This window comes from Oncorhynchus mykiss, chromosome 13, assembly GCF_057628025.1.
Source record: "Oncorhynchus mykiss isolate SJ-2025 chromosome 13, ASM5762802v1, whole genome shotgun sequence".
NCBI classification, from domain to species: domain Eukaryota; kingdom Metazoa; phylum Chordata; class Actinopteri; order Salmoniformes; family Salmonidae; genus Oncorhynchus; species Oncorhynchus mykiss.
Genome location: NC_143034.1, coordinates 5,682,938 through 5,698,852, shown reverse-complemented (window position 1 = coordinate 5,698,852; position 15,915 = coordinate 5,682,938). Strand labels below are relative to the sequence as shown.

General features: G+C 40.0%; 1 protein-coding gene across 1 annotated transcript; it reads right to left on the bottom strand.

Moving 5' to 3' along the window:
• Positions 1–10,613: 10,613 nt before the first annotated feature.
• On the bottom strand, positions 10,614–15,024 carry LOC110515089 (uncharacterized). The gene is made up of 4 exons (XM_036947960.2): positions 14,531–15,024; positions 14,019–14,116; positions 13,709–13,883; positions 10,614–11,449 (listed from the first exon to the last, which is right to left on the bottom strand). Exons 1-4 carry the CDS (start codon positions 14,772–14,774, stop codon positions 10,983–10,985), a joined length of 984 nt encoding a protein of 327 aa, XP_036803855.2. The 5' UTR covers positions 14,775–15,024; the 3' UTR covers positions 10,614–10,982.
• Between the last annotated feature and the right edge of the window lie 891 nt (positions 15,025–15,915).

Genomic DNA, 15,915 nt, shown 5'->3' with positions numbered 1-15,915 from the left:
TCCCTTCCATTGTGACAACGAGTCATCATAATGCTGCATCAAATGTACATGATTTTAGGTGTATTGGAAAACACAATATAAGTCATTTAATTTATGTACCCCTAATTGCACCGAATACATCTGTTTGTCCTACAGCTATTGTAAGCAGTAATCATGAGTAATCATAAACCATTGTTACACTGTTAGCACTGAGGCAGTGTGCAATAGCAGTAAGACCACTTCATGCAGCTCACCCTATACTATCAGCTCCAATGTAAATAACAGGAGTGAGTCTACCTCTGATAAGCATTAAAAACCTTTGGTGATACAGTGGCAGCAACACATGGTTATAACATCTACCGAAAAGACAGAAATGCCAACAGAGGCGGTGTTGCTGTTTATATTCAGAACCACATTCCTGTAAAGCTTAGAGACGATCTAATGTTAAATACTGTTGAAGTAATATGGCTACAGGTTCATCTGCCTCACCTAAAGCCCATTCTGGTGGGAAGCTGCTATAGACAGTCAGTATCTGGATAATGTTAAATACTGTTGAAGTAATATGGCTACAGGTTCATCTGCCTCACCTAAAGCCCATTCTGGTGGGAAGCTGCTATAGACAGTCAGTATCTGGATAATGTTAAATACTGTTGAAGTAATATGGCTACAGGTTCATCTGCCTCACCTAAAGCCCATTCTGGTGGGAAGCTGCTATAGACAGTCAGTATCTGGATAATGTTAAATACTGTTGAAGTAATATGGCTACAGGTTCATCTGCCTCACCTAAAGCCCATTCTGGTGGGAAGCTGCTATAGACAGTCAGTATCTGGATAATGTTAAATACTGTTGAAGTAATATGGCTACAGGTTCATCTGCCTCACCTAAAGCCCATTCTGGTGGGAAGCTGCTATAGACAGTCAGTATCTGGATAATGTTAAATACTGTTGAAGTCATATGGCTACAGGTTCATCTGCCTCACCTAAAGCCCATTCTGGTGGGAAGCTGCTATAGACAGTCAGTATCTGGATAATGTTAAATACTGTTGAAGTAATATGGCTACAGGTTCATCTGCCCCACCTAAAGCCCATTCTGGTGGGAAGTTGCTATAGACAGTCAGTATCTGGATAATGTTAAATACTGTTGAAGTCATATGGCTACAGGTTCATCTGCCTCACCTAAAGCCCATTCTGGTGGGAAGTTGCTATAGATCACCAAGTGCTAACAGTCAGTATCTGGATAATATGTGTGAAATGCTTGATAATGTATATGATATCAACAAGAGAAGTATATTTTTCTGGGTGATTTAAATATTGACTGGCTCTCATCAAGCTGCCTACTCAGGAATAAACTTCCAACTGTACCCAGTGTCTGTATCCTGGTTCAGGTTATCAATCAACCTACCAGGGTCATTACAAACAGTAGAGGAATGAAATCATCAACATGGTTTGATCATATCTTTTACTAATGCTGCAGAAATGGGTTTTAAAAGCAGCATCCAGATCCATCAGATGTAGTGATCACAATATAGTAGCCATGAGTAGCCGCTAACTCGTCCAGTTTGTTATTTAATGACCTGCACATTTTGACAGGGTGATCACCCGGAGCGGGTGAGTTCTTCCCCGCCTCCGTAATCTGTTCCTGATAACACCTCTTGAGCCTCTGGCTTCTTCTTAGTTCACCTTTTTTTGTTTGTTGATTTTGTAGAACAACCATCTGGCCATGCTGCCATGCTGTCATGCTGCCATGCTGCCATGCTGTCATGCTGCCATGCTGCCATGCTGTCATGCTGTCATGCTGCCATGCTGCCATGCTGCCATGCTGTCATGCTGCCATGCTGCCATGCTGTCATGCTGCCATGCTGCCATGCTGTCATGCTGCCATGCTGCCATGCTGCCATGCTGTCATGCTGCCATGCTGCCATGCTGCCATGCTGCCATGCTGCCATGCTGTCATGCTGCCATGCTGTCATGCTGTCATGCTGCCATGCTGTCTTTATCTGGGAAAGAGAGCAGAAACCCACGGGAGTAGGTGATAGTGGTTGATTTACTCACTGAATCCATACAACCTCCCTGTAGTGGTTGTGACATTTCCGCATATTACAGCGATTAGGTGTCACGCCCTGACCTTAGAGAGCTTTTCTATTTCTCTATTTGGTTAGGGTGTGATTTAGTTTTCCTGTTTCTTTTGTTTGGCCTGTTCCCAATCAGAGGCAGCTGTCTATCGTTGTCTCTGATTGGGGATCATACTTAGGCAGCCCTTTTTTTCCACCTTAGGTTGTGGGATCGTGATTTTGTATAGGTGCTGTGAAGCAGAACTTTAACAGGTTCTATCTCATACAACAGGTTCTTTCTCGTACAACAGGTTATATCTCGTACAACAGGTTCTATCTCATACAACAGGTTCTATCTCATACAACAGGTTCTATCTCATACAACAGGTTCTATCTCATACAACAGGTTATATCTCATACAACAGGTTCTATCTCATACAACAGGTTCTATCTCATACAACAGGTTATATCTCATACAACAGGTTCTATCTCATACAACAGATTCTTTCTCATACAACAGGTTCTATCTCATACAACAGGTTCTTTCTCGTACAACAGGTTCTATCTCGTACAACAGGTTCTATCTCATACAACAGGTTCTATCTCATACAACAGGTTCTATCTCATACAACAGATTCTTTCTCATACAACAGGTTCTATCTCATACAACAGGTTCTTTCTCGTACAACAGGTTCTATCTCGTACAACAGGTTCTATCTCATACAACAGGTTCTATCTCATACAACAGGTTCTATCTCATACAACAGGTTCTTTCTCATACAACAGGTTATATCTCATACAACAGGTTCTATCTCATACAACAGGTTCTATCTCATACAACAGGTTCTATCTCATACAACAGGTTATATCTCATACAACAGGTTCTATCTCATACAACAGGTTATATCTCATACAACAGGTTCTATCTCATACAACAGGTTATATCTCATACAACAGGTTCTATCTCATACAACAGGTTCTTACTCATACAACAGGTTCTTACTCATACAACAGGTTATATCTCATACAACAGGTTCTATCTCATACAACAGGTTCTATCTCATACAACAGGTTCTATCTCATACAACAGGTTCTATCTCGTAGTATTGTGATCCTAGCGAGGCAACACAAACATTCTAAATTCTAAATGGTCTTTATGAGTAGTATTGTGACCCTAGGGTGGCAACACAAACATTGTAAATGTTCTTTATGAGTGGGATTGTGACCCTGTGGTGGCAACACAAACATTCTAAATTCTAAATGTTCTTTATGAGTAGTATTGTGACCCTGTGGTGGCCACACAAACATTCTAAATGTTAATTATGAGTAGTATTGTGACCCTGTGGTGGCCACACAAACATTCTAAATGTTATTTATGAGTAGTATTCTGACCCTGGGGTGACAACACAAACATTCTAAATGTTCTTTATGAGTAGTATTCTGACCCTGGGGTGGCAACACAAACATTCTAAATTCTAAATGTTATTTATGAGTAGTATTGTGACCCTGGGGTGGCAACACAAACATTCTAAATGTTATTTATGAGTAGTATTCTGACCCTGGGGTGGCAACACAAACATTCTAAATTCTAAATGTTATTTATGAGTAGTATTGTGACCCTGGGGTGGCAACACAAACATTCTAAATGTTATTTATTAGTAGTATTCTGACCCTGGGGTGGCAACACAAACATTCTAAATTCTAAATGTTATTTATGAGTAGTATTCTGACCCTGGGGTGGCAACACAAACATTCTAAATTCTAAATGTTCTTTATGAGTAGTATTGTGACCCTGGGGTGGCAACACAAACATTCTAAATGTTCTTTATGAGCAGTATTGTGACCCTGGGGTGGCAACACAAACATTGTAAATGTTCTTTATGAGTAGTATTGTGACCCTGGGGTGACAACACAAACATTCTAAATTCTAAATGTTATTTATGAGTAGTATTGTGACCCTGGGGTGGCAACACAAACATTCTAAATGTTCTTTATGAGTAGTATTGTGACCCTGGGGTGACAACACAAACATTCTAAATGTTATTTATGAGTAGTATTGTGACCCTGGGGTGGCAACACAAACATTCTAAATGTTCTTTATGAGTAGTATTCTGACCCTGGGGTGACAACACAAACATTCTAAATTCTAAATGTTATTTATGAGTAGTATTCTGACCCTGGGGTGGCAAAACAAACATTCTAAATTCTAAATGTTATTTATGAGTAGTATTCTGACCCTGGGGTGACAACACAAACATTCTAAATGTTCTTTATGAGTAGTAATGTGACCCTGGGGTGGCAACACAAACATTCTAAATGTTCTTTATGAGTAGTATTGTGACCCTGGGGTGACAACACAAACATTCTAAATGTTCTTTATGAGTAGTATTCTGACCCTGGGGTGACAACACAAACATTCTAAATTCTAAATGTTATTTATGAGTAGTATTCTGACCCTGGGGTGGCAAAACAAACATTCTAAATTCTAAATGTTATTTATGAGTAGTATTCTGACCCTGGGGTGACAACACAAACATTCTAAATGTTCTTTATGAGTAGTAATGTGACCCTGGGGTGGCAACACAAACATTCTAAATGTTATTTATGAGTAGTATTCTGACCCTGGGGTGGCAACACAAACATTCTAAATTCTAAATGTTATTTATGAGTAGTATTCTGACCCTGGGGTGGCAACACAAACATTCTAAATTCTAAATGTTATTTATGAGTAGTATTCTGACCCTTGGGTGGCAAAACAAACATTCTAAATTCTAAATGTTATTTATGAGTAGTATTGTGACCCTGGGGTGGCAACACAAACATTCTAAATTCTAAATGTTATTTATGAGTAGTATTGTGACCCTGGGGTGGCAACACAAACATTCTAAATGTTCTTTATGAGTAGTATTGTGACCCTGGGGTGGCAACACAAACATTCTAAATTCTAAATGTTATTTATGAGTAGTAATGTGACCCTGGGGTGGCAACACAAACATTCTAAATGTTCTTTATGAGTAGTAATGTGACCCTGGGGTGGCAAAACAAACATTCTAAATGTTCTTTATGAGTAGTATTGTGACCCTGGGGTGACAACACAAACATTCTAAATGTTCTTTATGAGTAGTAATGTGACCCTGGGGTGGCAACACAAACATTCTAAATGTTCTTTATGAGTAGTAATGTGACCCTGTGGTGACAACACAAACATTCTAAATGTTCTTTATGAGCAGTATTGTGACCCTGGGGTGGCAACACAAACATTCTAAATTCTAAATGTTATTTATGAGTAGTATTGTGACCCTGGGGTGACAACACAAACATTCTAAATGTTCTTTATGAGTAGTAATGTGACCCTGGGGTGGCAACACAAACATTGTAAATGTTCTTTATGAGTAGTATTGTGACCCTGGGGTGGCAACACAAACATTCTAAATTCTAAATGTTATTTATGAGTAGTATTGTGATCCTGGGGTGGCAACACAAACATTCTAAATTCTAAATGTTATTTATGAGTAGTATTGTGACCCTGGGGTGGCAACACAAACATTCTAAATTCTAAATGTTATTTATGAGTAGTATTGTGACCCTGGGGTGGCAACACAAACATTCTAAATTCTAAATGTTATTTATGAGTAGTATTGTGACTCTGGGGTGACAACACAAACATTCTAAATGTTCTTTATGAGTAGTAATGTGACCCTGGGGTGACAACACAAACATTCTAAATGTTCTTTATGAGTAGTATTCTGACCCTGGGGTGGCAACACAAACATTCTAAATGTTCTTTATGAGTAGTAATGTGACCCTGGGGTGGCAACACAAACATTCTAAATGTTCTTTATGAGTAGTAATGTGACCCTGGGGTGGCAACACAAACATTCTAAATGTTCTTTATGAGTAGTAATGTGACCCTGTGGTGACAACACAAACATTCTAAATGTTCTTTATGAGTAGTATTGTGACCCTGGGGTGACAACACAAACATTCTAAATGTTCTTTATGAGTAGTATTGTGACCCTGGGGTGACAACACAAACATTCTAAATGTTCTTTATGAGTAGTATTGTGACCCTGGGGTGGCAACACAAACATTCTAAATGTTCTTTATGAGTAGTATTCTGACCCTGGGGTGACAACACAAACATTCTAAATGTTCTTTATGAGTAGTATTGTGACCCTGGGGTGACAACACAAACATTCTAAATGTTCTTTATGAGTAGTATTGTGACCCTGGGGTGACAACACAAACATTCTAAATGTTATTTATGAGTAGTATTCTGACCCTGGGGTGGCAACACAAACATTCTAAATTCTAAATGTTCTTTATGAGCAGTATTCTGACCCTGGGGTGACAACACAAACATTCTAAATGTTCTTTATGAGCAGTATTCTGACCCTGGGGTGACAACACAAACATTCTAAATGTTATTTATGAGTAGTATTGTGACCCTGGGGTGGCAACACAAACATTCTAAATGTTATTTATGAGTAGTATTTTGACCCTGGGGTGACAACACAAACATTGTAAATGTTCTTTATGAGTAGTATTCTGACCCTGGGGTGGCAACACAAACATTCTAAATTCTAAATGTTCTTTATGAGTAGTATTGTGACCCTGGGGTGGCAACACAAACATTCTAAATGTTCTTTATGAGTAGTATTGTGACCCTGGGGTGGCAACACAAACATTCTAAATTCTAAATGTTCTTTATGAGTAGTATTCTGACCCTGGGGTGGCAACACAAACATTCTAAATTCTAAATGTTCTTTATGAGTAGTAATGTGACCCTGGGGTGGCAACACAAACATTGTAAATGTTCTTTATGAGTAGTATTGTGACCCTGGGGTGGCAACACAAACATTCTAAATTCTAAATGTTCTTTATGAGTAGTATTCTGACCCTGGGGTGGCAACACAAACATTCTAAATTCTAAATGTTCTTTATGAGTAGTAATGTGACCCTGGGGTGGCAACACAAACATTGTAAATGTTCTTTATGAGTAGTATTGTGACCCTGGGGTGGCAACACAAACATTCTAAATTCTAAATGTTCTTTATGAGTAGTATTCTGACCCTGGGGTGACAACACAAACATTGTAAATGTTCTTTATGAGTAGTATTGTGACCCTGGGGTGACAACACAAACATTGTAAATGTTCTTTATGAGTAGTATTGTGACCCTGGGGTGACAACACAAACATTCTAAGGGATTTAAATGGGTCTTTCAATTCAGCCAAAAATAAATGTTCTGCATTTTGATCACTTTATGCATTTCCTGCACTAATTTGAGATCATTTCCATACGGCCACGTAGGGCTGCACGATATGGGCAAACAATCTAGGCCTTAATTTTTTACCAAATGTTGCAATTGCGATTTAACTTGTGATTTAGAGCAAAAACACTTGGGTGAACTATTGGAATCATGGAAATAAAATGATTATTCTAATTCACGATCATTAGAAAATAAAATTACTCTTTGCATCTGCGTATTTCTCCAAAACTCAGTTGTCCTGAGTCTGCACGAAACTGACCTCAGATCAATGGAAACACTAGATTTTTTAAAATCTTGTATCTCTTGACACATTCCATTAAAATAGTCATGGCCTCTAAACCTTCAAGCTACATACTGGACTCTATTCCAACTAAACTAGTGAAAAGAGCTACTTCCTGTGCTTGGCCCTCCTACATATACCAAACTCACTAAAAGTGAGTAAGTAATAAAGCAGATCTTCAAAACAACAGAAGACATGTCAGATATAGAGTTGAAATGTATTACATTTTGAGTTTGCATCCCAGTATTACAGTTTATATACAGGACCAGTCAACAGTTTGGACACACCTACTCATTCAAATCTAAATCAAATCACATTTATTTATATACATCAGCTGATATCTCAAAGTGCTGTACAGAAACCCAGCCTAAAACCCCAAACAGCAAGCAACGCAGGTGTAGAAGCACGGTGGCTAGGAAAAACTCCCTAGAAAGGCCAAAACCTAGGAAGAAACCTAGAGAGGAACCAGGCCATGTGGGGTGGCCAGTCCTCTTCTGGCTGTGCCGGGTGGAGATTATAACAGAACATGGCCAAGATGTTCAAATGTTCATAAATGACCAGCATGGTCCAATAATAATAAGGCAGAACAGTTGAAACTGGAGCAGCAGCACGGCCAGGTGGACTGGGGACAGCAAGGAGTCATCATGTCAGGTAGTCCTGAGGCATGGTCCTAGTGCTCAGGTCCTCCGAGAGAGAGAAAGAAAGAGAGAAAGAGAGAATTAGAGAGAGCACACTTAAATTCACACAGGACACCGAATAGGACAGGAGAAGTATTCCAGATATAACAAACTGACCCTAGCCCCCCGACACATAAACTACTGCAGCATAAATACTGGAGGCTAAGACAGGAGGGGTCAGGAGACACTGTGGCCCCATCCGAGGACACCCCCGGACAGGGCCAAACAGGAAGGATATAACCCCACCCACTTTGCCTAAGCACAGCCAAGGACGACACCCAGACAGGACGACCACATCACTGACTCAACCCACTCAGGTGACGCACCCCTCCCAGGGACGGTATGAGAGAGCCCCAGTAAGCCAGTGACTCAGCCTCTGTAATAGGGTTAGAGGCAGAGAATCCCAGTGGGGACAGGGGAACCGGCCAGGCAGAGACAGCAAGGGCGGTGCGTTGCTCCAGAGCCTTTTCGTTCACCTTCACACTCCAGGGCCAGACTACACTTAATCATATGACCCACTGAAGAGATGAGTCTTCAGTAAAGACTTAAAGGTTGAGACCGAGTCTGCGTCTCTCACATGGGTAGGCAGACCATTCCATAAAAATGGAGCTCTATTGTAGAAAGCCCTGCCTCCAGCTGTTTGCTTAGAAATTCTAGGGACAAATAGGAGGCCTGCGTCTTGTGACCGAAGCGTACGTGTAGGTATGTACGGCAGGACCAAATCAGAAAGAAAGATAGGAGCAAGCCCATGTAATGCTTTGTAGGTTAGCAGTAAAACTTTGAAATCAGCCCTTGACAGGAAGCCAGTGTAGAGAGGCTAGCACTGGAGTAATATGATCAAATTCTTTGGTTCTAGTCAGGATTCTAGCAGCCGTATTTAGCACTAACTGAAGTCTATTTAGTGCTTTATCAGGGTAGCCGGAAAGTAGAGCATTGCAGTAGTCTAACCTGGAAGTGACAAAAGCATGGATTAATTTTTCTGCATCATGTTTGGACAGAAAGTTTCTGATTTTTGCAATGTTACGTAGATGGAAAAAAAGCTGTCCTTGAAACAGTCTTGATATGTTCGTCAAAAGAGAGATCAGGGTCCAGAGTAACGCCGAGGTCCTTCACAGTTTTATTTGAGACGACTGTACAACCATCAAGATTCATTGTCAGATTCAACAGAAGATCTCTTTGCTTCTTCGGACCTAGAACAAGCATCTCTGTTTTGTCCGAGTTTAAAAGTAGAAAGTTTGCAGCCATCCACTTCCTTATGTCTGAAACACATTATTCTACCAAGGGCAATTTTGGGGCTTCACCATGTTTCATTGAAATGTAACAGCAAACTAATTTAACAGCAAATGTTATTTTGTTGTGCACTACTACTACTACTAATAATAATCTCATCATGTAATCATGTAGATTACCTGCACTGTATCTGTGAGCTGTTGGCTACAGAGCACGTTTTCTATATAATGAGAAGAGTTGAAAATGCGATAGAACACCTGCTGCTTATTCAAACCAGCCCACTGGGCACAGACGTCAGTTCAACATCTAGTTTCTATTTACATTTCTTTGAGTTGTCAACTAAAGTGAATTCAACATGAAATCAACACAAAATGTCACCTGTCACTGGATTTAGGTTGCCAGTTGGGTGAAACACAAAATGTCACCTGTCACTGGATTTAGGTTGCCAGTTGGGTGAAACACAAAATGTCACCTGTCATTGGATTTAGGTTGCCAGTTGGGTGAAACACAAAATGTCACCTGTCACTGGATTTAGGTTGCAAGTTGGGTGAAACACAAAATGTCACCTGTCACTGGATTTAGGTTGCCAGTTGGGTGAAACACAAAAACATAAAAATACCAGATTTTTTACAAATCCAATCAGTTGTCGACACTGATCTGACATCATCACATGGATTTGTTTTGTTGAAATGACGTGGAAACAATGTTTATTCAACCAGTGGGAGGCTTGTAAATGTAAATGCCCCCAGGAAAGTCGAAAGAGAAACTCTTCATTGAGACAATAATACACAGCAATCTGTGGGAGAGTTGTGGTGGATATTATAAACTAAGGATCTGCTGGAGTCCAAGTCAAACCAAGATTCTTTATTTCTGAGCTCAGAGAGAATAACAGAGTTACACAGTGCAGTGTAGACAGTCTGAATTCCTGAAGCATTGAGTGATTAGCAAATATCTTTATAGTTTCCTATTCCTGGGCGGGACTTTATTCATACAAGGACACAGGTGCAAATTGGTTTGCAACACAGAATGATACTCCCAAGACCAGGAGCTTACAATAGGACAGTTTTCACAAGGTTAGTCACATACTCAGTTATGTGGACACACATACAATTAACATTTTCCATTACAGAGTCTGAACATTTTAATTTCATTAAATCATCAGTGGGCCAACAATGCAAATGTCAACAATGGAACAAATGCATCACATCCAAATATCACTTGATTATCTGTAGTGCTGGAGGAATGACACACCCAGATAAACACAGTCAGAGATTAAAAAATAATATACTACTCTATATTCAAACTTACATACTCAATTCATGTTTTCTAATAAAAACACACAAATATGTGTTTAAGTATACTTTGTACAATTCAATTTCATCTGGTATAAACAAGTAAACACATTCTCAGTCAACAATATAAGACAACGGGACCACTGTGTATGTTCTCTGATGAATTTTAAGTCAACGTGATGTGAAAAACCTAAGAGAAGTAATTATTCTCCCGTGTGGATTCTCACATGACGTTTAAGTGACCATGATGAGTAATATGTCTTCCCACAGTCTGAGCATTTGTAAGGGTTCTCCTCTTTGTGCAGTCTCATGTGTTCTTTCAGCTTTCCTGAATGGTTAAAACGCTTTCCGCAGTGGGAGCAGTGGTAAGGCTTCTCCCCTGTGTGCATTCGCTCGTGAGCATTCAGGTTTCCTGACTCTCCAAAACTCTTTCCACACTGGGAGCAATGGAAAGGCTTCTCCCCTGTGTGTATTCGTTCGTGAGATTTCATGTTTCCTAACTGGTTAAAACTCTTTCCACACTGTGTGCAATGGTGTGGCTTCTCCCCTGTGTGTATTCTCTCATGTCTTCTCATGCTAACGAACTGGTTAAAACTCTTTCCACAGTGGGAGCAGAGGTGTTGTCTTGCTGGTTTGGACGTTTCTGGTTTCTCCAAGTTTGGTTTTCCTCCTGCAATAAACAGTGTTAATTTAAAGAGAGACCTGAATGAAATCTCTACATGATAAAAAACTGCCTTGCTATGAGGTTTAATCCAAATCAGATCCCTCAATGTCCTGAGGTCAGCTTTCAAACATTTCATAATTCAAAATAATCTTGGTGTTATTTTTAAATCAAATTATGTTGTAACGTTTCCTGGTAATTACTGATATGTTTACATTACCTATTATTATCTCTGTTTTATAAGTCGGAACACAAACAACTAGACAGTTCTATGACACTCAAGACAGACATCGCTGGATTCCTATCGAGCAGGTGGATCTAAATATATAATCTTCATAGCTGTATGATAATGAATGTGACCTACACACTTCCTTAAACCGAAAATAAGTAAAGTCCAAAACTTGGAGACAGGCACAAAGCGCATCAGTGACATCTCCCGTTGTCAATAGGGTCGACACAATGGCTTTTAATTTTTTTTTAATTGACACATATTTAATATTTTGACTACCATTAATGTCACGATAATTTGGGTAGATGTTCCAAAAAATATAAATATTTATGTGAAAAGATTATTTCTCTCAAATTTGGTGAAAATAAAACAATTGTGTCACATATTTTGGATAGATGTTCCTAAAAAATATAAACGCAACATGTAAAGTGTTGGTCCCATGTTTCATGAGCTGAAATAACAGAATTCTTCCATACACACAACAGCTAATTTCTCTCAAATTCTGTGCACAAATTTCTTTACATCCCTGTTAGTGAACATTTCTCCTTTGCCAAGACAATCCATCCACCTGACAGGTGTGGCATATCAAGAAGCTGATTAAACAGCATGATCATTACTCAGGTGCACCTTGTGCTGGGGACAATAAAAAGCCACTAAATGTGTTTTGTCACACAACACAATGCCACAGATGTCTCAAGTTTTAAGGGAGTGTGCAATTGGCAATGCTGACTGCAGGAATATCCACTGGAGCTGTTCACTTAGGGGTGTACTCACTTTTGTTGCCAGTGGTTTAGACATTAATGGCTGTGTGTGGAGTTATTTTGAGGGGACAGCAAATTTACACTGTTATACAAGCTGTACACTCACTACTTTACATTGTAGCAAAGTGTCATTTCTTCAGTGTTGTCACATGAAAAGATATACTCAAATTTTTACAAAAATGTGAGGGGTGTACTCACTTTTGTGATATACTGTATATATATAGCACCAGTCACAAGTTTAGACTCACCTACTCATTCAAGGGTTTTTATTTTTTACAATTTTCTACATTGTAGAATAATAGTGAAGACATCAAAACTATGAAATAACACAAATGGAATCATGTAGTAACCAAAAAAAAAAGTGATAAACAAATCAGAATATATTTTAAATTTGAGATTCTTCAAAGTAGCCACCCTTTGCCTTGATGACAGCTTTGCACACTCTTGGTATTCTCTCAACCAGCTTCATGAATTATGTAATGGTGGAGACGCAGGGCAGCGTTCATATATGGTCGATTCCGTGGGAAAGTCAGCCTGAGCATGCTCACTCCACAGCCAGCTTGAAACGTCACAGATGGAGCTGTCCAACTGGTACCTTTTCTATAGCTCCATCGGTTCATTGTCAAGGAGAGCGGTCACATGTGATGAGATGAGAAGCAGAGGATCACTAGTTTGAGCACAGTATGGGGACAGTGACAATGGAGGCTAAACTGGCACACTAACGTTAGTTACACATGAACAAATGAATGAATTTTGTCCATTACACAGACCGAGGCCAAGTCTCACAAGAAATGCTTTTCATTCAGTCATATTTCATGGCTTTTAGAAAAGGTTTACGGAGCTTGTTTTAAACAAATATATGTATTTGACATTTTTAACAAGTTCTGTATATCAGATGTTAATGAAGCAATACAGACCACATTGAAGTGTCTTGAATTGTTCTTGCCTGTTCTACAGTTTTTTAAAGATAGGGTGGTTGACTGGGACAGGCAATGTAACATCCATAATGTTTTGAGAAAATGTTTTTGTAAAACATGAACCGAAACTTACATTGGATCATCTTGAAACTTTCTCTCTAAAGCTACCTTTCATCAAGGTTTTATATGGTCTACTGGTTTTTCTCTGTTCATTGGCAGAATCCTTTTTCAGTGTTATGATATTCATAACATCCATATCCACCAGTCTATCTTCCTGTCAACTAACAGAACTCTGCTGGTTGTCCTGGTAACAGATACCAGTGGGCAGATCGATTGTATTTGTTCAAACTAAACTACTTACTTTGATGTGTCAAATCTGATCCTTTCTTCTCTTCTCCTCCTCTCACAGTTCCACTCAGCCCCGTTGTTTTCCTGCAGTCCACCAGCAGCACAAACAACCTCTTCATACCCAGTAAGGCGCTACCGGGAGAGGCACGACACGAGGACTCCAGGAGGGAGGAAGGGCTAGCATTGTCCTGGTAACCATAAAGAGGGGACACAGACACATATCATTATGGATGCTGAGGTCACTGTTGTCATAAACTGCTTTACAGAAACCCATCCCAGACCCCGATAGAGCAAGCTGTATGCTAGACCAGACCAAGCTGTACCATCTGGTGTTCTGATCTGGAGAGACTCTTCTCTGCCTCGTCAGCATCAGGATGTTGTTGAGGCTCCCCAGAGGATCCACTATAGTCATGTCTCTCTCCTGTGTGAATGAGAACAGCAACAGAGTCTTACAAAAAGGCATGAATATGTCTAACATCATCATTTTATAAAATATTGTGATGCAAATGTTAAAGGGTTGTTCCACTAAATGGCCTGTTGCATCCCTTTGATATTTAAGTAGAAATTATGCACCAATATTGAATTTTAAAAGCCTGTTATATTAGATGAGGTGCACTTTAATGTAGACCACATGGAGAATTCAATACATCTAATTTAAAAGTCCCAAAAATATGTGTGTACCAATGGCGGATCGCCCCTTAAACAATTCCTACAGTACTGAACAACATATTCAAGTGTAGAACGTCAGTAGAATGCCCCTTAAAAACCCCACGGTGGTTCAACAAATGCCTACTTTGTGCCCGTTATTAATTATTGTTTGTAAGACAGTACTCACTGGTCTTAATCTGATATTCAGTCTCCTCCTTTTTCACTCCCAAAACGTCTTCCTTCTTCTCTTTTATTGAGATAGCCTCCTCTTCCTCTTTTACTCTAAAATGTTCTTCCAATGTTATGGCATCTTCCTCCTTTTTGACAACCTCTTTCACTGTAATATCATCCTCTTCCTCCTTTTTCATTCTGAAAGCTTCTTCCTCTCCTTTCATCACAGCTTCTTTCTCCGTCGAGGTTAGTGACCTCATGATCCGGACGATTAGCTTAGTGCAGTATCAATTTAACACATTTGCAAATTTAACAAGCAAATTACGTTTAAATTAACTAGTAAAAACGTAAACACATTTTTGTTCTAAACACTAAGAGTAATATACACAAGATTGGTCTAAAAAGCTTCAATGTTTCGGTTTTATGTTAACTAGCAAGCTACCGCGTGGTTAAATCAGCATGTTGTTGCTGTTGAAGAAGCTGCCCATCTCGTCCACTAGATTATACGTCACACAAGAAGCATTATCCTGAAAGACGCACATCGCCATCTGCTGACTGGAGTGGGTAACGCAGACTGGAGAAAAATCTCCCTTACGATGTTTATTCTGGCAAGCAATGTCATAAGAAGTCATTTAAAAAGAACAAGATGTTATGTTTTCTCATACTTCTTACTGCCAATACTTTAACACAGTTCATCCTCCATGGAGTTAGACAGACCCTGGTGGAAAGCGGTGACCAGAGCCTCAGTAGTCCACCCACTCTCTGTGGCGACGCCTGTAGCACTGGGTGATGAGACTTGGGCATTGGCTCCTCCTGGGTTGGAGTTGCCAATACAGGGCTAAAATTAAATTGTACTACACCAGCTCTGACGCTCGTCTTATGTGGCAGGGCTTGCATACTATTACAGACTACAAAAGGGAAGCACAGCCGCGAGCTGCCCAGTGACACGAGCCTACCAGACGAGCTAAATCACTTCCATGCTTCTATGCTTCTATGCTTCTATGCTCGCTTCGAGGCAAGCAACACATCGGTTCTCCATAGCATGAGTAACACCTTAAACAGGTCAACATTCACAAGGCCGTGGGGCCAGACGGATTACCAGGACCACTGAGTAACACCTTAAACAGGTCAACATTCACAAGGCCGTGGGGCCAGACGGATTACCAGGACCACTGAGTAACACCTTAAACAGGTCAACATTCACAAGGCCGTGGGGCCAGACGGATTACCAGGACCACTGAGTAACACCTTAAACAGGTCAACATTCACAAGGCCGTGGGGCCAGACGGATTACCAGGACCACTGAGTAACACCTTAAACAGGTCAACATTCACAAGGCCGTGGGGCCAGACGGATTACCAGGACCACTGAGTAACACCTTAAACAGGTCAACATTCACAA

Bases quoted from the DNA above. Each gene is read 5' to 3' on its own strand.
- LOC110515089 (XM_036947960.2), bottom strand. From the start codon at position 14,774: ATGAGGTCACTAACCTCGACGGAGAAAGAAGCTGTGATGAAAGGAGAG. The intron at 14,117-14,530 runs GTGAGTACTGTC...TCATTCACACAG, and splicing joins TGAATATCAGATTAAGACCA to GAGAGAGACATGACTATAGT. The intron at 11,450-13,708 runs GTAAGTAGTTTA...TGTTTATTGCAG, and splicing joins ATCAGATTTGACACATCAAA to GAGGAAAACCAAACTTGGAG.